The sequence below is a fragment of the Falco peregrinus genome, chromosome 11, assembly GCF_023634155.1.
Source record: "Falco peregrinus isolate bFalPer1 chromosome 11, bFalPer1.pri, whole genome shotgun sequence".
Taxonomy (NCBI): domain Eukaryota; kingdom Metazoa; phylum Chordata; class Aves; order Falconiformes; family Falconidae; genus Falco; species Falco peregrinus.
The window spans coordinates 28,435,438-28,462,550 of NC_073731.1; the positions used below are offsets into that span (position 1 = coordinate 28,435,438).

The 27,113-nt window shown below is 52.8% G+C and overlaps 1 protein-coding gene across 1 annotated transcript in view; it reads left to right on the forward strand.

Moving 5' to 3' along the window:
• Positions 1-27,113, forward strand: part of GALNT14 (polypeptide N-acetylgalactosaminyltransferase 14) — a 101,187-nt gene that overhangs the window by 11,632 nt on the left and 62,442 nt on the right. Inside the window, exon 2 of the mRNA XM_055816541.1 lies at positions 24,899-25,068. Coding sequence (XP_055672516.1) covers positions 24,899-25,068 — 170 coding nt within the window. The remainder of the gene's footprint in view (positions 1-24,898; positions 25,069-27,113) is intronic.

The window sequence follows — 27,113 nt, forward strand, 5'->3', positions numbered from 1 at the left end:
GGGAGGGGGGAGCACCTGCCGAAACCTGCCTGCACCATCTCACTGCCACACAGTTCTGAGCTTCTGTGTGTAAATGTTAACTGGGAGCAACTAATTTGTGATGCAGATCTCCCAGTATTAACACTGGTGTGGGCATTAGCACCAGCTGTGATGGTGGCCTGGGGCAAGCCAGCGTCTCTCCTTCTGGATGCAGGCTGGAGTCTCAAAGATGTTCTCCCCATCTTCAGGCAGAACTAGCAGCCAGCCCTGTATCCGAAAGATAAAGCAGATGAATTCCCACTTCTTTTCCTAATTTCCAGAAACTGTTTCAAGCTGGTAGGCCAGCAGTGGCTGTGTTTCACAGGCATTTTGTTACAGTAGGCTGCAGTAGATAACTGGCCACTTCTGCATCGAAATCATGGGGAACTTTACAGAATGATCTTAATCCAATAAAAGAGTAAAAACTTTTAAAGTGTAAAAGCTGGGGATCTTTTTCCTTTGAGAACGGACTAACGCTTGACCTGAAAAGTGTGATAGTCGCTAGTTCTGAGGTGCAGCTGAACTCAGGCTGTGCTCAGGATTTCTTTTCCTCCTCCAGCAATCCTTTCCCGGTGCATCCAACACGGGTATGGGATATTAATTTGCTGAAGGTCTTAATGTTTGCTCTGTGTTACAGGGACCCAAGTTCCACACGGGGCGGGCCAGCTTTCACTGGAGGAGCCTTGAAAGCCACCCAGTTCATCCCAGTATGTGTTTCAGGGCTTTTGCCACGTGGGATTTGGTTTGGAGCAAACATATTGGGAAGCCAATGCTTGCTTTCCTGGAAGTGGGGTTGATTTCAGACGCTGTAAGGAGCATGGTGAAGTGTGATAACCCAGCAGCGTGGTTTAGTGCCTTCCCTCGTGCTGCCTGGCTGTGCTCTTGCAAGGAGCCACAGTGTGATTACAAGGGCTGTTAAATGCCCTTAATATTCCTGCTGTTAGAGGGAGCATTACTCCTGCAGGCTCTGCTGTCTGCTGCTGTTTGCAGTAGCATCGTGCCGACGATTAAATCACCAAAGCCGCGCTGAACAGTGTGTGAAGCCCCTCCAGCCAGGAGATTCAAAGGCAGAGTTAAATCCCTCCCGTTTGCCCATCTCATTTTTTTTTTTTTTTCCTCCTCTATCTCTTAATGACGTTTTTTAAGGAAACAAAACACAGAGGGAATGGTTCAGAGACATGAAATGAGGTGGGAAGTGAACCCCTTGCAGAGAGGTTAAGAGAACAGGGCATGGGTGCTGCGAGGGAGAGGAGCCGGGGGGGTCGGGGCAATACATGGATGATGCAGCGCTGCTGTGCACACCGCTTCTCCTGGTGCTCTTTCCAGGCATGGATGAGAAAGGCAGCAAACTGAATAATATATATTAGGTAGAAATTCTTTACTGTGAGGGTGGTGAAGCACGGAACAGGTTGCCCCAAGAAGTTGTGGATGCCCCATCTGCATTCACTGTGGATGCTGCTCCCTGTTGTTTTGTTCTCTGTGGGTCAGTCGGTGTTGGGTCTGGGGCCTGCCTGTTCCCTGCCGTGCCGGCACTGTTGTCCCAGCTCATGGGTTTCCGTGGCTGGCGCCGGGATGCAGCTGTTTCCCCATCAAAGCCTCGTTCCTCGCAAACTGCACTAGGGGCATCACCCTGGCAGGTATTTTAGGGAGAAGAGCCAAAAGCAGGTTCTTGGTACCCTGCTTCCCTCATGGGGCTGCTCCCCATTCCTCTCTGTCTCCCAGGGCTGCGTCCTCTCTTCCCTGCTCAACCGCAGGTACTGCAGGCGGGTGGCTTGTCTCGGAGGTGTCCTAGTGCTGCCCATTCGTCCCCAGAATGTGTGGTACCCACCTGGCCATAAAGACTTGGGTTTAGCTTGTGGGGCCAGGGGCTCTGAAAGCCCCGTGGGTGTCCGAGAGAGGGGTGCTGAGCCGAGCATCCTTGTCTTTGGGGAAACACCGTGGGCTTTTCCAAGCCCAGTTCCCAGGGGCACCACGGTGGCCTCCGCAGCCCCTCCTCACCGCACCAGTATTGCCAGGGAGAAGGCTGGCACTCCACAAAGGGCTCGTTCCTGTGGCTTGCTTTCAGAAGGTCTTGGTGAGAAGAGTGCTGACGGGGTGGCCATTAACGAACCTGTCGGTTAATCGCTCCCCCGTCGATTCGAGTTAGCGAGAGCAGCACGGCGGGGACGCCTGGCTGGGCGCCGGCAGGAGGCTTGGCTCAGGGTTCGCTGCGCCTCCATTGATTTTTGAGCTTGTCACAGTGTTCATTAGGAGAGGGAGAGCGAGCGAGGTGCTCAGCAGAAATGCGCTGGGTTGATTCTGATGGAGCAGGTTTCTCCCCTGCCCGGTGGGGGAGGGGGGCACATCGCCTTGTCCAAATCTTCTCCACTCCTGGAGCGCTCAGCCCCAAACTCCCATCTCCGGGGTGCCCGGCAGGGCGTCCGTCCGTCTGCCCTGGCATTGCCCCATCCTCACAGATTTGCTGCAGTGAAAGAGAGTGAAGAAAATTGCGCCGTTGGTGGTCTTGGTTCGGGGGATGGTTTTCCACACTGTCCCTCCTCCTTGTCCTGCCGGTCCCCCTTGTATGTTGGGCTTGCTGCATCCCTTTTTCACGCGGCTCATGCCAGAGCTGCACTGATGGAGGCAGTAAATCAGCTTACTGGTGCTTGGAGATAAATGATGGCTGTAATGGGAACTGAGGGGGAACGGATAAAAAATAAAATAAAAAGGGTGGGGGCAGGGAAAGAAAAGTAAAAATCAGGAAGAAAATAGTGTACTCCGCAGTGGATGAACTATGAAATGAAATATCTAGTTCCCAAGGCCCTGCAGCACATCAGCGTGGTCCCGACGGTGACTTGAGGTGCTGCAGTGGGATCTGTTGGGAAGGGAAAAGGGGGTTCCCACGTGTGCGGAGCGGCGCCAGCACCCCACCTTCTTCCCCCTCACCTTCCGACAGCAGCTCATGGATGGTGCGGTCAGGCTGAAAGCTGGTATCGCAGCGTGGGCCGAGGTGCCAGACTGAACAGAGGGCATCAAATGGAGGGAAATCGTAGCCCAATTTCTAGTCCTGCTGTCCACAGCTGCGGGGAAGGTTTGAGCGGCGATGCTATTGTTTGAATGTCTCTGTGGCTCTTAAGGTTGCAACCTCTCCATCTGCTGCCTGCCTGAGCAGGGCTTCTTTTCTTCTGTGGTTTTATGTTTGGTTTTTTGTTTTTTGTTGGGGTTTTTTTTGTGTGTGTGTATGTGTGATTGGGGTTTTTTTGGTGTGTCCCCCCCGTCCCCCTCCCCCCCCCCCGTTTTAAAGTTTATCCCTGCTGGTGAAAGGCTGTCAGCCCCAAGGTTTCGGTCTTCTACCGCTTTTGGCAGGTGGTGGTGGTTTGTGGGCTGCCCAGCACGTGTCCCTCAGCCCTGGCCCGTGCTTTGGGGATGGAGAAGGGTGTTGGGAGCTGAGCTGGTGGCATCTCCACCGGTGGGTAATTATCCACTCGGAGCTGAGCAGAGCCTGCTGGCTCCCTGTGGACTGCAAACCAGATGTGGGGTGGCAGTGATTTAAAGCCTCTGTCATCAGGAGACAAAATGGTGATAATGATTCTCTTTTTATAGACGGGGACTTGGAGGCACGGGAAGATTTAATGGGAGATGCTTTGTAAAATTAGCTACTTAGCTAAGTTTAGTGAAATCTTAGTCAAATTAACTAAAAATGAGCTAAATTCAGCTAAAATCATTGAAGAATTGTCATTTTTGATAGGGAAAACCCAGAAATCAGAGGGGAAAGTGAAAAGTTAGTAACACTGATGAAGCTGTGACCCTGGCTGGTAGTTCAGGAGCATGCCCCTGCCTTGAGCTGAGTTTTGGGCATCTCACGGGGGTGGGTCCTGGGTTGGAAGAAGTGAAGGTGGATGATGGGAAGTTATCTTCAGGGGAGAGAGTGACTTCATGGGTGGACTCGCTGCTGCTGGGCTTCTGTGGGGTCGAGCACTCGATGGCTGGCAGCAGGAGGATCTGACACCTGGGTGGCCAGCCTCAGCCACAGCTTCTATAAGAAGAGGAGAAAGAGAGGGCAAAAAGAAGTCTTGTGACTCAGGATGGTCTCCTGCTGGCAAAAAATGGGGGGAAAGCATCGCTCGTAAGGGAGCTGGGTGTAGCTAACCAGCGTGGGGAGATTTACATCTTCCTGGCTGGTTTTGGAAGCAAGGTGCCTGGTCGGACAGTTTGGGAATGACTTGTTTTCTGAGGCTGGGTATGGAGAAAAGAAAAATCAACGCTGTTGTAGTCCTGCGCCCTTGGAAGTGAAATGTGAGGAAGGAGAGATGAAGAAAAGCCTCAGTGGCTGAAGGAGGAGGTGAAAGAGGGTATGATGAAATTCAATTCTGTGAGCCTGGCCATTGGCCAGGAGGCTGTGGTGAACTTCTGCTATGTGCCTCGGGATCTGTCGTGACCGGGAGCACTTAGGAGCTATTTTTCCTACAGCAGAGCTACATCTTTCTGGAGATGTTAAGCTGCCAGAGACAAGACAGATCGTTGCAGATGTACGAAGGGCTTGGATGTACATTTTTCCCTGTATCCCAATTTACATTTGAGATAGTTGCAAGCCCCATGGAAAATTATTCCTGGTAGAGGATCTGGTGATGCGCTAGTGGCTTTCTGCCTTTTGGCTTGTCCCAGAGGCAGTCCCGGTGGACTAGCAAAGGGCTGTCAGTGCTGCTGGCCAGCAGGGGTGAAGCTGGTCCGTGGGGTCACCATCTTCTCCTCGGCTGAGGAAGGCCAGGGAGCGGATGTCACCTGTAGATCAGGAGACATGGTTTTGTGGACCGTGTGTGCCCAGCCTGGCTCTTATCTGCCCACCTATTTTTAGCCCTTGGAGCCAGCAGAGTCATTGCATCTGAGCAGTGGCAGTTCAGCCAATCAAGTGGGCTGATGCCGGGGGAAGCCGTGTGGCAGCATCCTCACCTGCAGCAGCGGTGCTGGGACCACTGGGTGGGACTTCAAGGCTAACAGTGGCACTGCTGGGCAGTGAGAAGGGGCTGTGGAGCGGGTTTGGTGAGCAATGCGGGGGTTTGCCTGGCATCCCCTCCTCACTTCTGGGGCAGGAATTATTGCAGCACTTTCAGGAAAGCAGTCTTGGAAGGAATATCCTTGTGGAAGCAGAGATCTGAACAATCTCATTTTGCAGGCTGCTTTGATAAACTTTTTTTTTCAGAAGCAAAAAACAGGTCATGCAGTCTTTTTGCTTCCTCCAAAAAAACCCACTCCCCTCCCAAACCTACCCTCTGCCATTAACAGTGCGGAGGGCCAGGAAGAAATAAATATTTTTTCATTTGCATTCATCAGGTATTTTATCAACATTCACCTCGGCCAGCCCAAAAGCACTTAGTTTTAATTTAACCTCTGGAAACTCTCCACCGACTCTAGAAAGGGTGGGGATGCTGGTGGACCAGGGCACGTTGTTGCAGTTTGGTAGCTCCTGTGCCGGGCATGGGGCTCAGTGTCCCATCCTGACCTTGACCTTGGTTTCCTCCCCCGTGGCTCCTGTGTGCCCACTGGGAACACGGCGGTGGGACACTGTCACCAGCCAGTGTCACCCTGTAAGGTTTGTGGGTAATAACGAGCTGCGGTGTGAAATAGCAGTTTCTTTTAAAGCCATCTTCTCTACAAAAGTCCCCTTGAATTTAATGAAGACTTAGAAAGTTGTTCCTGAAATTTTTATGCTGGCATATAGATATCCATAAAAGAGCCCTCCCATAAACGGAACAGAAAGGAAACCATTCATTTCAGCGTCTGCGCATTTAGGGATTGATTTTTGTAAAATCCTTTTCGTTTCACTGCCAGTAAATGGCACAAGGACTCTATTTCAAACCAGACAATGTCACGGTATAGAGGTGGGGATTAAATATCATCCTACCTGTTGCTGTTCAGCTCTAATTCCTGCCTGTGTCTGAGCAGAATATAATTGCAGAGACCAGGAGTGCCAAGTCGGTCTCCTTCCAGCTCTTTGGTTAGTAAAATCATTAGGAACCAGGATAACATTAGAGGCTGGCATTACGCTGTTTCAACAGCCCGTTAAATAGTTCTGATAATTTTTGTGCAATGCTTTCTTAAAAGCAAAGAGATGCTCTCCTGTAGCTGTCCTTTGGTGCCTGCTTTTGAGAGAGCAGTGATTTATACACCTCTTCCTAAATAAACAAGCTACAATGAAAAAAAGAAAAAAAAAAAAAAGCACCCTATAAGCCACAGACTGCTACTCGTCCCCATAACGCAGATGATTTCTGGATTTTTTCTTCTCCTCCCACTGCCAGGTGGAGGACAGAGCATCCTCCCGCTGCCTAGGGGGCTGTTGCCAGCCTGGCTCCCCCTGCCCGCAGCTGGCACGCAGTGTGTTCCAGTGGCTCTCGACACTTCATGTTGGCGTTCGGGCGACTGGCAGCCACGTCGTTTCATAAACAGCCACCTCTCCTTGGGCTGAGGGTAGCTCACCTTCCAGTGTCAGTACCAGTCTCTCAGATGATCATGAATGAAAACATGCTATTAACGTAATTTCCATTCCCCCCCTCTCCTTGTTTAAGCTCGCTGCTTTGTGCATCTCGTTCGGTTTTGGCAGTGCAGTGCTGTGATTTTCATTGATAAGCAGTTTTACTTTTCTACCTCAATTCCGGCTACGTTTGGGTTGCAGAATGTGGGGACTTTGCAATTAAGAGCAAAACTGAGCCATGCTCATTGAAGCAAGGCAGGAGGAGCAACAGCCCAACACTTTCAGCATTACTAGGTTTTCCAAAAGTTGTTCTACTGTCTGGGGAAGAGTGGGCAAATGTGATGCTTCAGGTTGAATGTGTCTACACCGGGAGCCGAGGGGATGCTTTAGGGGGTACCTGCAGTGGGCGGTGTGCCTTGGGGTGCAGAGTGGCATCCCAATGCTTTGCACCCTCCTGGAGGAGCTGACTGATGCCATCTGGCATTGCCTCCTCTTTCCCCTGGTCCTGCTGCACGCATGGGGTGTTGCAGACATATGGAAGGGGACATTGGTGACACTGGCGGCTGCCATAGGGATGCAGAGCCCGCCGTGAGCAACAGGTATCACTCATGACTGAGGAAAGCGCAGGCTTGTCCATAAAATATTTGCAAAAGGTTAACCACAACCCTGTTACTAAGTGCTTGTATTTGTCCCGGCTGCCTGGGCTGTGCCTTTTGTGGCCCGGCAGCCCTAGGCATGTGCTTCTCTCTTCTCTCCCTGTAAAGCCGATGCCACGATAAATGCAAAGGTGGTGGCCTGATGAGGGTCAGGAATATTTCGGATCTGTTTCAGTAAGTTTGCCATAGCAATTTCATCTTCCTCTCTGCGTCTTCCAGCAGCACTGGTAGAGAAGAGAAGGTGTCTGGGGCTCAAGACGGAGGGGAGTGTGGCACGGCAGGTGGGGGGACACTGCTTAGCCATGGGCATGTCAGTCTCCTGCTTGGGAAAAGCGAATCTGTGATGCTTTACCAGGCTGTTTAGAAAAAGCAAAATAATACAAAAGTCTCCTATATATCACTATATATCTGTACGTTTTTCTGTACGTTTTCCTTTTTCTGTAGCTGAGAGGGAAGGGTTGTTGCCAGGATCAGTGGTGTAGCCTCAGATGCTGTGTGTTATATAGGGAGCTGCTGCTGCTGCTTTTCAGCCGGCTGATCACAGCCACAGAAATCTGTCTTAGAGTAATTTCTCCCGTTTCACCTCTGCAGGCCACCCAGGCCACCCCTGTGTTGAGGCCAACCTCATTGCAGTGGAGACTCTGAGGATGTCACTGCAGAAGGAGAAAAGGACCTTTTTTAGGGGTGGGTGGAAGAAAGGAGAGGGATGTTAATAAGAGCCTGGCTCTGAGCTTATCCTCTCCCTGGCTCTTATCCTACTGCTTGCATCCTTTGCCTGCTGCATCTTGCAGGCTGTGGAAGGAGAGAGCTGTCAGGGTGGACAGTGATGCCCGACCGATCGCCCCGCTCTTCCCCGGCCAGGCAGGCCCCTGTCAGCACAGCCTCGCCACCTGCTCTTAATGCCTGGGCGCTGGGGTCGGAGGAGCGCGTGGCTCTATTGCTGGGCAGCCTCAGGCTTCCCCATCGATCTGAGCGAGGAGCCCCCCGGCCCTGCCTGGGGACCAGTAAAAGCCTTGGTGAGCCAGATCAGTGCTGAGCTCTCCGAGGCCGTGCAGACGCTTCGAGCTTGCCCTTTTTGCCGTCTGTAATTTATGAGCGCAGCAGGGGCCAGGAGCTGCGTTTGGAGTGGGTTAGTGCCAGGGCACCTCTAAATTGCAGGGCTTGGCTCCTGGCAATCACAGGATCTGGCCGTAACATCTGCAGCCTAAATTTCAGCTTGTCCCAAGGTTTTTGAGTCTGTTTGGAGCTGGGATATATTTTTATTAATTATTATTATTTTTTAATTTTTTTATTATTATTATTTTAAGCTTGAATTGGACTGTGCCCAAAGAGCTGTCCTATATACCGGCAGCTCTGGGAGAGCCCAGTGGTTGGGCTAACACATTCCTGGTGGGTTTACATCCCACAGAGAGTTTCTGGGCTGCTGTGGGCAAGACAGTCACTGTCTCCGCACTTTAACTGTCCCATCAGGACGTGGGGAAGGGATGGGGGAGCCCAGGGGCATGGCAAAAGCTCACTTTGCTACCTTCTTTGCCCACTCCGAGGGTTAAAAGCAGCTTGGTGGCTCCTCATGTAAAGCTGTAACAAAAACTAAGCTCAAAACAGGGCTAAAATCCCACTGCTTTTGCCCTTTATTTATTTATTTTCTATATTTAACATGGTTGCTTTTCATGAGTCAACTGAATTTTTCTGTAATATTTTTTTTCTCAAATATTTATCTGTGTTGGCAGAAGGAACATTTTAAAATGAGCCTTGCAGAGCTCGCCCTAGATGCACTAGTGTTTCTTCTGGCTTCTCCTGCTATTGAGCTGGAGCGGTTACTCGCTTCACATTTCCCACGTGTTTTCCCTGCTGCTTCCAATACAGATAAAATGTTTAATCAAAACACGAAAAGAAGAATTTCAATTTTATCCTTTACGTACACCACGTTTATCTTGGAAAGTGACTTGGGCCAGTGGGCTTAGCCTGGTACCAGGGGCAGAGATGTGCTGCAGGAACTTTGGCTGCCCATTCCCGCTTGGCATCGCTGGTGCTGGGCAGGGGGCGAGGGGTACCCCACAGCGAGCCTGTTGGAGCTTAGCCGTGCTGCTGGAAATAGCAGAGCCCCTGCTAAACGCCTTGTGAAGGGGAAGAACATCTTGTCCTGGTGTACCAGGACCCTGGTGCCTTTTAGCAGCCTGGACTCATCTTTTAGAATAATGGAGCTTTTGCTGCTTGTCTTTTTGTGGCCACATTTAAGTAGTGAGGTGGGGGACAGGGCCGTTGGGTAGACTCTCCCGGGTGATTTGTGCTTGGGTTTTCCTGTGTGGAGGGGAGTGATGCTGGGGGAGCAGCCAGCCCCGTAGCAAGCGCTGAGGGCTGGAGCGTGGTGGGCAGGTTGATTGTGTTGCTGGTGAACCGTGGGTGCTCCAGGGGGGAGGGCAGGCAGGGTGCTGGCATCTGAATGCCTGGCAAATCCTACCTGCTGTTTGCTCCCTGCCACCTCAGAGAGGTAGGAGCGGTGCAGAGAGGGGGCACGGGGTGATCGGGGCTTTGGGATGGCTTCTCTGTGAGAAGTAGGCTTGGGCTGCTTAGTCGGGGATGGAGGAGAGGGGGTGGTAGTGGAGATCTGGAAGATCATTAATGGCAGAGGAAGGGCGGATAGCAAATACCTTCCATCTCTTCCCAGACAAAAGCTGGGAACATCAAAGGAAGCTGGCAGGGGCAGGTTCCATGTGGATGGATGCAAGGTGGTTGCAGAGCCTCCTGCAACAGCATCTGCTGGGTGCTGAGAGCCTGCGTGGGTTCAGCAGTGACTGGACAGATGCGTGGGAAAAAGGCCCTTGCAGGTGTTGAGCGAGAGGATGGGAGTGTGCTGGCAGCAGCAGGGTGCTCAGAAGAGGTGTCCCTGTGCTCACTTGTCCGAAGCTTTCCCCACATCTTTGCTGTCGAGACTGCCATCAGGGATGGGGTATTTAGGCAGGTGTGACCCAGCACCACTGCCTTTCTGAGCAGCCCTCTGTGCGTGGCTGTCACCCCGTGCCACAGCGGCCACATGCCCTGTGCCCCGAGTGCATCCCTGGGACAGCTCTAGCAGTACAGCTTGGAGGCTCTTTGCAGGGAAGGGTGTGTAAATGAGCAGGAAAAACACGGCGTGCATGCATATATGTGTGCATATACATTGATATATTGAATTTACCACATCCCTGTAAGGAAACTGGGCTGTGGAAAGCTGGGGCTGGGTTTGGGAATGAGCAGCTCGGCAGGGAGGGAGCTGTGGGCACACCGGTCCTTTCCACAGGGGGTGCCGAGGGAAGTCTGCTGCGGGGCTGGATGGGGCCCAAAACCCTCATCCCTCCCCTTGCTGCTCTGCATCCCTCCACTGGCTGCATCCTGTCGTGCTGGCCCTCACCTGGGAAATACCAACCCCTGGGCAGGCGCTGCCGTGTCCTGCCTGCACCGTGTCCTGCCTGCACCTCACCTTGCCTGGTGGTGCGTGCTCGGCAAAGTCCAGGAGCAGTTCAGAAGTTGGCAGAGAGTAGGAAGCCTTTTAAAGTAATTTGTTTCCTTTAGCATGGCTAGATATTATTTTTTTTTCCTTCTTTCTCCCTGCTCCTCTGAGCACCGTATTCCTCAGCTCAGCAGTTTTAGAGCCGGGCGGTACAAGCGGGTACAACCACAGTGGCTGTGCCTGGCTGGGGCGAGACCCCCGCGCTGCAGGGTGCTGGGCAGGTGTTACTGGTGCCCACCCAGGGAAGGGAGGAGGGTGCACCCCTTCCACAGGGGCTGCCACGCATCCTTCTGTGAAGCATTAAGTGGTGTTGGAGACAGCTTACCGGGGACCATGGCATGGCACAGACCATTAGTCTTGCTGAGTACAGCTCTGATTGTACTTAGTGCTGCCTTCCTATCTCTTGTTGCTGAACCGTAGAGCACTTTGAAGCGATTAATTCAGCATGGGACTCTTAAGTGAGCATTATTGCCCTTGTTTTAGAGCAGACATAAAGGTCGCTGGCAGACCAAAAGCAGAAACTCTCTGCCATACAGATGTTCACCAGCCTAGCTGTCACAAGCCACCAGTACCTCTCGCTGGACAGCTTTTGTCTCAGCACTTTTTTTTAGGTCCGTTTTGTTGCCCTTGTTGTTCCTTCCGCAGCAAAAAGCGGGGATGCGTTTAGATGCTCAGCTGTACCTGGTAGTTTGGGATTAAAACTGTCTTTGCCTGTGTAGGAGAAAAAGTCTTGGCTTGTGTAACCAGTTATTTCTGGCGCATCTCTCCAAGCATCTGCGTTGATGTGGGCAGCAGCATCAGACGCTGCCGGCTGCAGAGGGGCCGGTCCTGCTGCCGGCTGCACGTGCAGGCTTGCTGGGGCTGTGGTGGGCATTGCAGCTGGGGCTCTGCATCCCTCCTTTCCCAGGGCTGTGCACGAGCCAGTGGCGGGTCATCCAGCTTGGAGCTGGGAGCCTGCAGTGGTGTGTCCAGAGCTCTTTGTATCTCGTGAGAGTTTTTTCTCCTTTGGGCTCTAACGAGGGCAGGAGGAGCACAAAAACACTCAGCTGGAGCTTGTGCTCCAGAGGTGCCTTTACAAGCAGTAAACAAAATATAAAAGCAGTCAGGTAGGATTTCTAGAGGTATTGGGACCGGTGCTGGCCTACCTGCCCTGCAGCTGGTAGGACCTCAGCACTGACTGCTGTGGTTTTTTGGGAAGGGTCTGTGGAGTAGCACATCTTCTCCTTGGCAGGTCTTCTCCATCCACAGGGTTTCTGCTCCCCACCCTTCCTTCCACGAGGTATTGTGGCTTTTGCTTGCTCCGGCATGTCTGTTGAAGCCTGAATGTATCTCCAAGCCCTTTGTGTCACCATCTTCTCCCCTCTGCTTGAAGGCACACTGTGGCTGGTGCCAAGGGCTCAGGGGGGCGAGGGGAGGTGGAGGCATGCCTGTAGCTGGGGGCAGAGAGCTGCTGAGGGGGGGAGGAGGAGGTGAGGATGGAAAAAAAACCAGGAGGGGATGTCAGCTGGTGGATGCCCAGTGTTAAGGGGAACAGCATCACCAGTTCGGTGCTTGACTCATGATTTAGGACCATCCAGACAGCAGAAGGGCTTGGTTCATCTCCAGTTAGGCAGAGCCAAGCAGGGGTGGTGCGAGAGCCTTCCCTCCCGTGGTGGGGAGCCTCCCCGCTGCTTCCACTCCCCACCTGCCCTGGTTTCCACCAGGAAGCCTGGCTGGAGCCATGGCTCCTCTGCAAGGAGAGTCCCTTCCCCCGGCAGCTGCGGGCCGTTGGCTGCTGCACGGATATATCCAAACCTGTGGGCAGAGAAGCTGCGTTAGCCCGGTCTCAGCCGTACCCCTCCTTTCCTCTCCTGCCAGCCCGGAGTTTAACAGCGTCTCATTTCCCTCTGGCTGGGAAGACTAGCTCCTCATTTCTTTGCAGCTACTGTCAGCAGCAAACACGACCTCATTTGTATTATCCCGTGTCTGATCCCACCTAATCCTTAATGCAGTGCTGCCGGCAAGGGGAGCGTGTCGCGGCGGGAGCGAGGGGGATGAAAGGCGTGCGGGACGGTTGTGGCTCAGCTGGGCGGTGGGGTGTCTGAAAGGGGGTCCAGCCCCTGCTTTCCACTCCTTGCATCATGTGGGGCACTGCCCCTTTCCCCCATGGGTCTCTGAGAGCAGGGACCTTTGCCTTCAGTGGGTATTGCGCAGCTTCTGGTGGAGCTGATGTGGCCACCTGGTGTGAAATGCTCTCCGTTGAAGAGAGCATTGGGCTGTTTTGGTGCTGGCTCTGAGTTTGGAGGTCCTGGAGGTGTTGCCTATCGATTTGTTTCTGGTAGGCGGGTGGGCAAGCCTTGTGTGTTGACACCTCCATGCTGCGTTGGCCAACAAATGGAGCCTGTGTTGACTTGTGACCCAACAGCACTGCAAGAAGCTGTACCGTGGCCGCAGCCACAACTCCCTTCCAAGCCTGGTGCTGCCAAAGCATCAACAGATTTAGGGGGCTTATATCTGCCCTGATTTGAGCCCTGCCACTGGCTTGTATCATGCTTGCTCTGCTTGCCCACATGCCCGGTACCTCCTCACATCATGCACAAATACAAAATGCCGTCCATGGGAGCGCTTTAGTGTCGGCACTGGAGGGGAGGAGGTTTGGGAATTTGATGCGTTGAGGTACGTGGCAAGGCTCCCTGCTTCCAGGCGTGGGTTCACCACGGTGTGTGGAGTCATGGTGGAGCCGAGCAGGAGTGTGCCAGGAGCCGTTAGGTGCACTGCCTCACCGTGGTGGAGGAGACATCTTCCCGTGTCAGCCAAGGAGGCTGGTGCATGCCCAGGCTGGAGCTGCCCACCAAGATTTCCATGCTACGTTTTCATAACCGGTGACTCCAAAAATGCTCTTTTCCTTATTGCAGCGAAATGTGTGTGTATGTGTGAGAGAGTGCCAAACACAGATTTTATTTTTTTTCCGATAATAACAACAAAGCTCATTGCCTGGTTGCTGGTTTCCATCCAGGTCCCCATGCTTTTAGGAGGTGTTTTGAATTTGCTGCATCAGGTGACTTAGAAGTGGGGGTTCTATTGTTATTTTGAGTGGGGGTTTTTGGTTGACGTTCTGGGTTTCTTTTATCTTTTAGAGATTCGCAGAAATATTGATCAGATGTTGCCAGCGTGTTAGGGAAAGGGGGAAGGGAAGGTTGTCCTGTGTCTCTGGGCTGTGACATAGCAGTGCTTTTTGAACCAGCATCCTCCTGGGTGTGAGAGCTCCAATGATGAGCCCTTGGTGGTAACACACCTGTCCTCCAAATTACAGATGTTGTTTGCTACAAGCCCAATTACAGCTTTGATTGTTTTTGTCCATGTCCCTGTGTGACCACCCCCCAACCCGCCCCTGGCTCTGTTTTCCTTTTGCATCTCTGATCTCCCAGCAATGTGGGAAGCTGTGTTCCTGCCTTTGCATGAGCTCAGCAGGAGGGGGTGGTGGGGTGTGAGTCTCCATACTCATTTGCTTGCTTTTTTTTTTGGAAAGGGTGATGCTGTTTAAGCCTGTCCCTTGAGAGGAGCAGGTGGCTTTTGCGGTGGCAGGAGGGGGTCTTTGCTCCAGAAGAAGCCACGATTCTTTCCCAGCACTGTCTCTTCTCTCCCTGGGGGCTTGATTTTTCAGGCAAATTTACCCTAAAATATTGATCAGGCCTCGATATGAGCTTTGGCCCATGTTGTCCTCAGGCTGTCCCTGTTGCATGGACCTGGCATGTCCCACACCCTGGTTCCCATGCCCAGCTGCAGCGCTGCTCAGGGTTTGCTTGTGCAAGCAGCAGCTCTGTGCTGCTGGAAGGTGGCTGGAACCGGCAGATCTGCCTGTGATCTGCCTGGCCAGGCCACGCTGGCCATGCCTTGCCTCTGATCTTCCCCATCCCCAGCTCGGCCTGCATCATCCCAAGGCACAGCCTTTTCTGGAGCTCCAGCAGCGCCTGTGCTTGCGGCTGGCAGGGACCCGCAGTCCTTGTTTATTTTCTAACTCACCATACCTTGCTACAACGCATCTCTCACTAGCCAGGGTTGGGTTTTTTTATTCCTATTACTGAGCTGAGATAGGAGAAGGTTGGGCTGACACATACGCTCTAAATTATGCTGCTGTATCTCTGGTGCTGTCAGTCATGTTGCTCCCAGGCTCGGGATCTTGCAGACACTCCAGCAGCAGGTACCTAAGGATCAAAGGTTTAGATCGGTTCTTGCTGTCACAAATGTTTTATATCTAATTCCTCCTTGAGCAGAGTTGCGGGGAGGATGGGCTGGCAGCTGGGTAGTACATGCACCCTGGAGCACTGATGCCATGACCTGAGCTTCATCCCCTCCTGCCTGCCTGTTGAGGACCAGCTCCGGGTTACAGAAACACCTGCCCCTCTGCAAAATGCGTTTGAGATGAGGAGGTGGGTCACCGGGGCTTTTTGGTGGTGGAATGGTGCCTGACACGTGGGCACCAGTGGGTCCCACACTCCAGCTGTGCACTGAGGGTTTGCAGGATGCCCCACGGGTTGGCACCCACAGCCCGTGCTGCCCCTGCCAGCTGCTGAAAACCCACCCCAGGCTCCTGCATCCTCTCGGTGTGGGGTTGGGCCGCCTGTGTGTTTGCTGGTGGTGCTTTTAAATACGTTGGAGAGGTCATGCTCTGACCAAGAACATCCCCACTGGTACCAGGGCAGCTGGTTGGCGTGGTTTGGGCTGGGCTGGCCTGCAGCACATCGCTGCACACTGTGCACAGTGCAGGAAAGATCTCCAAGAGGGCTTGGGGCATTTTAGTTGGTCACCAGCAAGGATTTTCCTCTGCTTTTCCCACTCTGCAACGAGTGAGAGATGGGAAGAGCAAAAAAGGCCTCGTGCTGGAGCTGCTCGGCACAGGTGATGCTCCCTGGGGAGCCACCCACCAGGTGGGAACCTCGTGAGTTAATTGTAGGAGCAGGGAAACTGAGGCACGGCTGGGGGGGAGTCCGGGGCTTTGCCAGAGCTGGAAATGGAGTGCAGGAGTGGGGAGTTTTGGCTGACGGCATTTCTTGTCCTTGCTGAGCTCCTTCCTTGGAGCACATTTGCCTTGGTGCCCGCTTGGTAAAGCTCTGCTCCTCAAAAGCAGTTGGCTGACAGAGGGAGGGGGAAAGGCAAGCTGGTGGCTTCCTGAAGACAGCTGAAACCATGCATATAACTGCCTTGCATACTTGAAATTATTTTATTTTGCTTGAATATCTGTTCTTCTAACCTCTGGGGTTTTTTCCTCCTCTGTTAGAATAAACCAAGGTAAAATAAAGGCTGAGCTTTCCCTCCCTTAGAGGCACTTTTCCCTTCAAATTAATATGCTGCTGTTATCCATCGCCCCTCGTTGCTGCTCGGTTTGGAAAGGCGGCTGCTCGGGGAAGGATAGTAGCATTAGTTTATAAAGCTGGGTAAAGATCCCCATGGAAGCAATTACCAGATGGATTACCCCTGGTTTTGCTGCTGTGAAGAGGCCGCATCAGGTCGAGGATGCCGAGTGTATTGACAGCACCATCTCAGATCAGCCGCTTGCTTCTTCAAGGGCTGGGTTCAGGGCAGGACTCGGGCTGCCGGCACCTTTACTCTCGCCTCCCTGCCCTCCTTTTCCCTCCGATGCCACCTATCCTGGGCTGGCCTCTGGCATGTGGGACCCACAGCTCTGTGGGGAAGGGGGAGACCTTCCCCAGCCCCCGAGGTGCTCAAGCTCTGTGGTTTGGTAGGAGTTTGGACTTTTATGCAGAAGGACGAGCAAAGCTCAGCTGGAGACCTAGCGCAGCTATGGACTCCTAAGTACTAAATCATCTGCTGCTCCTGCTGAAGCTTGGGAAGGCTGGTTTGACCTTCATGGCTGGGAAGCAGCTCATGTCTGTCCTGAAACAGCACAGAAGGAAAAACAAAACACCGTCTGTCTGCGCAGGAGCTCTGTTTTGCCACGCTACTTGCCTCTGTGGGTCCGGGCTCTTCTCGGTGTGTTTGACCTCCGATGATCCTGAGAATGAGCTTAATCTGGCTCGTGTGGAGGTGACAGGGGGTGCTACCTTTGTTTCTTTCCCAATTAGCGCCCCATGTAATTGCTGACGACCTTTGGGGAGCAGCTCTGGTGCTCACCCGCCTGCTGCCCTGCGCCATGCGGCCAGCGGATGGTGGCACCAGGCTGTGGAGGGGCTGCTCGTGGTCCTCCGATCAGTGCAGCACCACGGCTGCAAAGATGCTCTCTGCCGTCTCCCAGCGCCCCAGCGAGCCGGAGCAGGGTGCCAAGGGGACCCCCTCTGGCCAGGGAGCAAAGGAGCTTTGGGAGCTGGCATCTGGGAGGATGGAGAGAGCCTGGGGGGGCTGCAGGTGTCCCACCGCTGGTGGGAGCCACAGTGGGGGCATCAGGGAGGGGACTGTCCCCATCAATCTGGGGGGCTTACTGTGGGGCAGAGCTGCTGCCAAACCAGCGCTTTTCCACCTCTTTTGTTTTTTTTAAACCTGAAGTCTTAAAGAAAATAAATCATCTCAGTGGAAGCAGAGTCTCTTATAGACTCTTGAAACCTATTTGGTTGTCGTTGCTCTCCAGGATTGCTGTTTGCAGACCCATTAGAAGAATTCACAGGTACCGTCAGGCTTGGACTGGCCTTGCTCATCCCTTCTTGGGGGGCTTTGGGAGAGCCCAGAAAACCTTTTTTGGCAAAAGTTTGGGAAGACTGATGCAGCCTGAGCTGCCGTCCCGCAGCATCCCAGGGGAACTGCGGGCAGCGGGAGGAGGAGATGGCTGAAAATCCCCTCCATCCTCCTGCTTGGCTCCCGGCGCAGACAGAGCTGGGTCTTCTCTTTTGTCCAGTCAGCAGCTTGGTTTATGCTGACCTCCTAAATATTCAGCTCATTATACGGTGTAACGTATAAATAAAACAGAAGCAGGCAGCAATATTCTCCAGAAGGATATAATCGGCTTCCTTTCCTTTTTAATTATACAGGATTTGTCTTCATGTGTCAGGCTATCCTACAGGCTAATTTATTATTTTAAAGAATGAAAGCCTGTGTTCTTTATGAAGTGAGTCGCTTCTGTATGTACCTGATTTGGGGGATCCAAGACGGAAGACCATCTTTCCAACTGGGAATACAGGGAATTTTGTAGCTGCATTTTGTTTCTAGAGGTCACTGGCCTGGATCCTGCACTCCTCCCCATTCTCACAGGGCAGCAGGAGGTTCCTCAGCATGTTGGAGGTGATGGGGGTCACCACGAGGATTCCTTGGGATCTGGCTGGGGTGTGGGATGCTGGCAGGCAGTGTGCATTGCCTCCCTCAGCACAGAGGCAGGATGGTGGCCTGATTGCAGGGGATGGGTAGGATGCAAGCCAGTGGGTAGGAGCATCGTCCATGCGTGAAGCTCAGGCGCAGGCTGCCTGCAGGAGGAAGGGGGTCTATTTGAACCCGGCACTGCTGCCGGCATGGCTGATAAGCATGGTGTGAACTCTGAGCTGACTTGCTTTCTTCTAAGGGAAGCCCTGGAAACAAAATTTGGCTGTTCATCAAAGCAATGAATCTGTCATCTTTCCCTTCTTGCAACTCAAAGTCTCCTGCTCCTGATTTGCAAGGGAAGTCCCCAGTTTGGTGGCTTCCCTGGCCATCTGTTTTTAAATTAAAGCTTGGGTGCCCTTACTAGAAAAAGCATCAATAATTCTCCAGTGGCTTTTCATACCATTGTATTTGGCTGGATTTATTTAGCAGATTTAAGCCTCTGGAGGGTGTTTTTATGTCGTTTACCACAAATCGGGACAAGAAGATGTGCAAAGAGCTGGTTCTGGTTGTGACTGGTGTAGCGATAGCTCAGCCGCCCTAGGGCTGTGTTGGCTGTGTGGGCTGAATCAGTGGCCAGCAGCCTGTGCTGGTGCTAGCTGGGCGTGGGGATGGTGAGAGGAAGACACTGCAGAACCTTCTCCAGAGCCTGAATGCGGGGATGTTTCCATCCAGGCAGTGGTTGCAGCTGTAGTTCTTGAAGGTCAGGTCTTCTTCCATGGCCAGTTTCTAGCCTTTTCAGTCCTGTTGCCTGATGCAGGAGGTGTCTTGATTATGCAAACCTGTGCATGTGCCACATGAGAGATCCAGCCACTGCCCAAGCAGGAGTGGGCATTAGAGTGGTGGTTGGAGGGAGACAGGTAAAGGAAACTGGGTGATGGGCAGGAAGGGCAGCAAGGGTGGTGACAGCATGGCCTTGGCCTCAAGGCCAAGTGAGAAAGTGGGACGCTTACTAGAAGGTCCTCAGGGACTCATGTTCCCTGCCCAGGTAGCAGAGGAGGTGGCGATGCTCTGTCTTTTGAAGATGGAGCAGCATGCCCGTGGACGTGTGCAAGCAGGAAAAGGTCAGTGGCAGCAAGAAGCTTAATGGTGAAAGTTCAGAGCTTCTCCAGGGAGCCTAGCTGCAGGACAGGCTTTGCTGAAGAAGTGCTTTGCTTTAATTGGGTATCCATATTAATATTTAATTTGATTTTTTTTTAAAAAAAAATTCGTTCTTTCTTCCCCCAGCAAGGGGGGTCAGAGCAGACTCAGATCTGCAAGTCTCTCTTGAGAGGCAGTGAATCGCTTCTGAGCAGTGGGAGATGCTGGTCCTCCTTGGGGAAGGGTGGGATCCTGGCAGACATGGGTCTGCTGTGTACCCCCATGGGGTCCCGCAGGAGCTGCCACCAAGGAGCGCCTGAGCGTTGTGCCCAGGTAGCTGGGCAAGAGGAGGAGTAGTTTCACAGCCCTCAAATAAAGGAGCTGGAGCTAAAATCCCCCCAGGGCAGAAGACTAATTAAGGGTGGATGATGGCTGGAGCCCAGAGCTACCTCCGTTTCCACTGCATGGTTGCTGTTAGCACAAAGCTGGAGAAGGCGGCACCGAGCCAGTGAAGCACTTAAGCAAGTACTTAACTTCAAGCATTTAAACAGGGATTTCTGTGGGCTCCTCCAAATGCCTGGAGTCACTTAAGTTTGTGTTTAAGTGCTTGATTGGCTTGAGGGCTGTGCAGTTTGGCGTGGGGACGTGACCCTTCCATAGGCCGTGCAGGTTTGCTGCCAAGTGGTACCTGATGCAGGGGAGGATGTGCTGCAGGAGGGGTACGAAACCTGTTCTGCAGAGACCCACAGCCTGATTTTGGCACTGCCACACGCTCTTCGGACGGGGCAAAAAGCATGGCTGTGGTGCTCTGTCTCCCTCCCCCTTGTATCCTGGGGATGAGGCCATCGGGGCACACAACACAGTGCACGGGGCTAAGCCAAGCCACTGGGCGCTGGTGTCGAGAAGACTACACCAAAGCTCTGCTGAAGGATCTCGGACCTCGATTCTCCATCTGGGCTGTTTGGGGAGACAGGGAAGAGGACAGAGGCAGCGTGATGCTGCCCAACTTCTCTCCCCTCTGGGGCTGCTGACCCTCTTAGTGCTCGCACTGGCACGGGGGGACAAGGAGGGATGAGCCCTACCCTGTTTGAAGTATAATCCTTTCAGATGGCATTAGCGCCTTGGCTGGTAACAGCTCTATAATTGAACCTCCTGCTTGCAGGGGCCCTGTGCTTCAGTGAGAAGTTTAAATCCAATTTCTATAATGCCTGGTTGCAATTCCTGCTGAAAGATTGCCCTCGGCCTCCCGTGCCCCCGAGCTGTGCCGAACGCACACGTGCTCCAGCCCTCTGCACACAGAGGATCGACTGAGGGCGGCCAAGCAGCAGCATGCCATGTGGCATCCAAGTTTCTAGAGTTTTTGCTTGTTTATTGGAGATTTTGCTAGGCTGGTGCATTTTTGTTTTTTTTTTATTTCCTCCTGTTTTTCTGTAATGCCTGAATCCCAGGGAAGGCAGGACAGAGGCTCAGCAGTGAGTGCTTGGTCAGGGATTATGTAGGGAGGAGATTTTCTAGGGAAAGCTAGGTGTGTGTGGGGCCAAGGTAGAGGCACACTTGGCCACAGCCAGACCCCCTTGGGGTCATCGTTGCACCGGCACAGGCAGAACCCCTTTGCCTGGCCAAAGACTGGGGCTCCCTGGTGAACCTGTCGGGCTGGCTTGGGTTTGCTGCCTCTTGAAAGGATGCTTGTGGTGCCGGTCCAAGTCACCCTGGTCTAATGGCAACAGTCAGCAGCCCCAAAAAGGGAAGCAGCTTTTATTTTAGCGAAGGCTTAAGTTTTCTATTTTAAAACAGTGCCACAAAAGAAGAAAGTGAATCAGAGTCCGGTTTTGGCTCGCACTACCCACTCCTTTTCTTCTTGGGCAGCTGCAGGCTGGCCCTGAGGACGGGTGCGATGTGCCCATCCCCAGTCACCGCTGGCTCTGCTTGGGCCAGGCTCTTCACCCAAAACGCCCTTTCCCCACTGGGCTGCCTCGCTGCGCCTGCCCCTGCCCAGCACCTAGCCTGCTCCGGGCTCCCATCCCCTGCCCAGCACCCAGCCTGCTCCGGGCTCCGGTGCCGGCGAGGGGTACTGGGGGCTGCGGGCAGGGGGGAGCAGAGCATCCTGTGGGGATGCTGTGGGCCTGCAGCAACAGCCAGCTGGGTTGCTTGTTCCTCCTTCCCGCTCCAGCGATCCCTGCTGTACTGTAATCACACAATTATTATGCCATTAAAATGTCATATTCGCAGAAATCCACATAAACAAGGCATTAGCAGTTGCCAGAAAATTGTAGTTTTACTGCTAATGACCCGCTCTCCCCCCGCAGCACTGCTTCCTTTTTTTTTTTTTTTTTTTTTGGTTTTGGTATTTTTTTCCCCTTTTTTTTTTGTTTCTGAGCCATGATCTAAGAGGCAGATGATGAATTACATCTTTGCACCTAGAGGCTTTCAATCCTTACTGTACAGTTGCGGTGAAAAGCTGCCTCTGTGCTTGCTCTGGGGTTTGCTGCTTGCCCTTTGCCGGCGAGGCTGCGAGCGGTTTTAGGGGGGGGCGGATTTAGAGAGCTGGCAAAGGATGAGGGCAGCCCTGCCCTTGGCTGGATGCTGGCGTGAGATGGGATCTGCTCTCTGCAATCAGTTTTGTCCGTGTCTCTTTGTGTGGAGGGGTGCCTCTCGCTGACCCCCCTGAGGACCCCCCTGAACGTGGTGTTGGCAGAGGTGGCACCTGTTTGCCAAGAGCAGCCAGCTACCCCCTTGGATATTTTTTCCTCTCTTTCCTGCAGAATCATTGAGTCTCTCAAACTCTTTTAAGCACTGACTGTGTTTCCTATAATTAATGCCAGCCATTAAACTGCAACGTTGAAAGAGAAATTACCTAATTCCAAGAAAAAAAATGAAAATTTATTACTAGTACATGGGAGAAAATGAATATGAAACTTGGAGAGAGGAACCCTGTAGAAGATAAATAGAAAGGCAAGTGGAGTATTGACTTGATCCTTTTCTAGTGCAGGGTAATTTGGCTTCTAAAGTGAGTTAGATCATAATAAATTAAATTTAGATTTCTGCACATCAGTTAAATAACTCCCAAGACGCAATTCTGGTGTGAGGAAGACGTGATAATACGTGGCGGAAATACTATAATGAAGACCTTACCCAGTAACCCCTAACTGATGTGCCGCCCCTGGGTGAGCGAAGGGGATTTCTCCTTATGCCTTAACTCGCATTCCCTGTGCCTGATCGGGCACAGAGACACAGGTGAGTCCCCGTGTGCGGGTCAGGGAGGTCTCTTGCCTCCCACCACCTGCATAGCTGGGAGCTTTTCATCTGAGGATGCTGCCTCACTTTCCCTCCCTGCTTTGCACAGGTATTTTTTTGCAGAGGTTGGTGTGCACCTGTGCCCAAGCATCCCGCTCCAGTTTTGGTTACCCTTGCAGGGAAGCTTGCGATGGAAACCTGAAAAACACCCAAAAGATCTGGACAGGAGATGTGGATTGAGAGCAGATGACCAAACCTGGGTATCTGCTTCTGGCTGAGAAAGTTAACAGAATCCCTGGGCTTATTTCTTGGCCAGATAGTGGTTAAAATAACTCTGTAATATCTATTTGGCATCAGTTTGCTCTTGATCTCAGATGTCTACTTACTTAGCTACCTGATATTTAGGAACCATCCTACTGATAGCTTTTCTCAACCGAAAAAGGAGAGTCTGGGTGAGTCGAGGTGGGCTGATACCTTTCAGGTGGAGGTTTCACAGGGGTATTAGTTATTCACTGGGGTGTGAAACAAGAATGCAACCCTTGGATGAGAGGTATATCCAGGGCAGGCTGAGAAGCAAATGCCATGGGATAAAGCACCGGCATTTGTCCACGTATCCACTTACTGCTGGGACCCCCCAGTAAGAGGATGGTAGTGGGGTTAGATGAATGCTGGGGAAATGCCATCCCAGACCTCAAAGCATGTCCCGGGACCCTTCTCTGCACTGACTCCCTGCTTCTCCTGGCCTGGCCAGAGCCCTGCTGCCCTTGCAGCACATGTAGAAGCTCCAGTTTTCCTGGAGCCATGGGAATCCATCGGCCCTCCTGCTCCAGCCATCGGATGCTCGCCTGACTGCACCCTTCTATCTGATTCCAGGCTATTGTGTTTAACTGACATTAACAAAAATGTGTATACACACATCCGGCAGCCTTAAGTGCTACGTGGCCACTTTTAAAAACCATTTCTCTTCTTATTAAGTTTGATAAAACCAACTTTTACTTTTCTTCACAGCATTAAAATTTAGGGACCGCAGCTTGGCGGCAGTTGTGTTAATGGCTCCGGGCTTCCTGGGGTCATCGTGAGATCTTATAAATGCCAGGCTGTCGGTGGCTCCGTGATGCGATCGGCTCACTTCTCCCTGGTCTTTTACTGCAGCAGTAAATCTCATTTTGCAAGATGCCCTAGAAAAAGCATAAGCAATATTTATCACCCTGTGTACATCAGTCTTCCCGAAAGCTGGCAGGCGGGTTACATACATCCCCCTCGTAAACCTCCTGCAGTGACCTTACTGGTTTCATAACTTTCTCCCAGTCCTGAATAACTTTCTCCCAGTACAGCTGGTGGCTCGGGGCTTTCTTCTGATCTTCCCTGCACTGGGGTAAGTGCTGCAGTTGCTCCTGAGAAAGGCTGTGGGGTCACACTAGGGCAGGATGAATACAACCCTGTGTCTGGAGCCCCTGCATCCCATCCCTGGGCTCTGTTGGCTTTTTGGGGGTGCTTGTGTCACGGTGACCCAGGGTGGTGTGGGGCATCGTGTGGATGGAGGTACCTGACTTGATCCTGCCATGGTTCACTTGCAGGAGCTGGTGCTCTGTCCTCCCCTTCCTCTGAGTAAAGAAAATGTGCTGCCAGATGCGAGTAAAATCAATTACAGGATAAAAATCGCCCATTTCAAAAGCTTCATTTTGCACTATTAGCAGGCAAAATCGGCTTTGAGATGGTGTGAATTGAGGAGGGGAAAAAAAAATGAAATGAAGAAGAAAAGATCAATTATTGGATAAGATCACAATTTTCTTTAGGGCTGAGATGTCTGTAAATGTTTGCATCTCTCCGTGTTACAGGTAGGCTGAGATCAAAGAAGTTGGGCTGCTGTAACGATGAGATCTTATCGGCGCTGCATTGTGCTTGCTGGCTCAGGCACCGTGCCACCGAGGAATGCTTAAACCCCCTGAGAGCATCGTGCTGCTGAGGGATGCTTGAACCCGCTGATGACACCAAGCCGCCCAGGGATGCTTAAACCCCTCATGGCTTGTCGGAGCTGCTGGGTAACCCCAAAATGCAGTTCCTCCATCCTTTTGGAGATGGGGGGATCACACAGGCATGTGCTTGCCTGCTCTTCTCCCTGCAGTTAGGGCTGAAGTCCTCGGTGGGAGACTCTGTGGCAGAGATGGGCTGGGAGGGTGACGGCCCCCTTCTCCCAGGGTCCCATTGCTGGAGCTGGCTCTGGAGCCAGGATATGGCTGTGGAAATGTTGGATTGTGCTTGATGAAACTGCTGCTGTGTGATGGCCCTTTCACACCTGAAGGGTTACAGGGGCGACAGGGCGTCTGGTGTAAAATACCTTTGTTTTTTGGCTGGAGGGAAATTAAAAGCCTAACGTGATCTTTGCGCTTTTATATTCCTTGAGACCGTGCTGTTTGAGAGGAGTATCCACCAGAGACCTGAATTCGGTTTCAGATCAGTCATTTTCAAGTCAAATCAGCAGGCTGTCTTAGAACACACCGTTTGAAGATCTAAGAACAAAAATCCCCCAAGCCTGAAGACCTAACGAGGGTCCCTGTTAGCCTGCTGTGGTGATGCTTGCCCATGCCAGAGGGCTACCGACCTCCGGCGGGGCCGGGGCGGACCTCCAGGATGGGGTCAGGCGTCCTCTGGTCTCTCCTGTCTCTAATGGGGCTGACTTTGTGTGTGCAGGGCTCGGACGTGGACTGGGACGACCTTTGGGATCAGTTTGAAGAGCGGAGGTACCTGAGCGCCCGCAGGTGGAAGGGCGGCGAGGACCCGTACCGGCTCCATGCCTTTAACCAGCGGGAGAGCGAGAGGATCCCCAGTGACCGTGCCGTCCGTGACACCCGCCACCACAGGTTCTGCCTCCCCCCTGGTTTCTCCTCAGCTTCCTCACAAAACTTCATTACATGGGTGGATAATCCCGTTCCTCTTCAGGGCCGTGGTTTTGGGATGCTAGGTGGGTCTGGGGCCTTCACCCATGCCCAGCGGGTGTGCTTGGGATTGATTCTGTCTGCGTTGTATTTTTAGGATTGACTCTTTCAATGTGCTTCATTTCTTGGCATGCCTGGATGTTCTAAACCTATTAATTAAGACCATAGGGAAAGAAAGGGAAAGCCTCTTCCTTTTTTCCTTCCAAAAAGTAATGGGTGTATGAAAGTGCATCTCCATGATGGGCAAAAAGCCTTCACCAGTGCTGGGAACTCTGGCTCTGCAGAGGGTTCAGTGAGATGGTGCAAGGGGGATAAAATAACTGTTGAGGACTTATTTTGCTCTGTAGAGAGAGAGGTTAATGTGGGGAATAAGGGACTTTTGCTGAGTGAGGGAGAGAGGAAGGTAAGAACTTGTTGGGTTACCAGCCGCTCCAGCACCATCGGGATCAAAAATACCCTTCGGCACCCAAAGGACCTCTGGGGAGACACAGGGAGGGGTGCAGCGAGGGTTGCCTTGCAGGACCCGCGCTCCCTTACTGCTGTCAGTGTGAGAAGGGCAGGGTGGGAGTTTTGGTGCACCACGGCTTGCCCTGAGCAAGCTGCAGCCTCCCTCCCCTCTCCAAACGCATCCCTTTGCAGCTGCAGGCTGTTGCTGGTTGATGGGGTTAACTGTTAGTCTGCTGGATGGAGCGATGCTGGAGGGTCCCACCGGTCTGGGAAACACCCACAAAGTTCCCTCGAGCGGTTTTTCTCCTTGTCCACAGGCACAGCATATACCTGGCCCCCACCGGCAGTCCCCAGCCCAGAGCCGGTGCAAGCCCTTCCCGAGGAGCTGTGCCTGGCATTACATCCCAGCCCGCTGGCAGCAGCCCCCCACTGCTGCCTTTGAGGGGGGTCCTGCTCCGGTGGGAGCTCAGTGCCGGACCCAGCCCTGGCACTGGCTGCCCGGGCTGCTCCTTGCTCCCAGCTCAGACTCAACTCCCGACTCTGAATTTCCCCTCTTCCAGTCAAAAATGCAGCACTTAGGCTGAAATGCTTCAACAGCACCAGTTCTCCAGCACTATAGCAAGCGATGTGCTTATTTATTTATTCTTTTAGCTCCTTTTCATAGTAAGGACCAGATGCTCCTTTCTCCGGAGGGGATCTCTCAGCTCTGACGGACGCCTGTTATAGCTGAGCAGAGAGCGAGCGTGCTATTCCTGGAGAGAATTAATGCCAGGGATATTAACCATCTGCCCTATTAAAAGGGAAGATCAACTCAGCTGCCCCCTCGCCGTACCCCCGCTGCGTGGTGGCAGCCACCTTGTTCCTGGGTGGGCGGCCACGGTGCTGAGTGCTCTGGTGAAAGAAAAGTTCTCCTAATGGAGGAAGCGAGGGCACAGCATGTGGGAGGGGCTGGGGCTAATTGCATTTGCTTCCCATTTCCTTAACCCGGTAATTGGATTCTGATTTATTGAATATGTCTGAACAATGCTGTGGATGATGCACCATTAACTGAGCATTAGAGCAGCCACGGTGGAAATGGGGCTGCCAGGAGGTCGGGGGGAGGCAGGGGCTGGTGGGGAGGAGGGGGGGGGGGGAAGGGTCTGGGCATGGTGGTTGAGGGGGAGAGGAAGGTGCAGAGCTAAGCCGTCTCTGGAAAGACAATCCTTTCTCACAGCACAGGTGTCCCAGGAGCTGCCGCAGGCGATGCTCGGGCACTGCTGTGCAACCTGGGAGCTGGTCTTGGATTGCCCAGCAGAGCTGGGTGGGAAAGCATGGATGAGCATGGCCTGCTCTTGGAGCAGGGAGAAATTCCTGATAGCTGTCCAAAAGAATCCAGCGTGGGCTTGACCAGGAGAGGCCTTTCCCCTGAAGGGGAGGGCAGAATGCCATGGTCCAGGCTCCCGTGAGAAACCCCCAGGGTTCATGCTGCGTGACCTGCTGGAGGCTGTGCTTACAGACTTGCTTTGAAGGGTAAACCTGGCTTA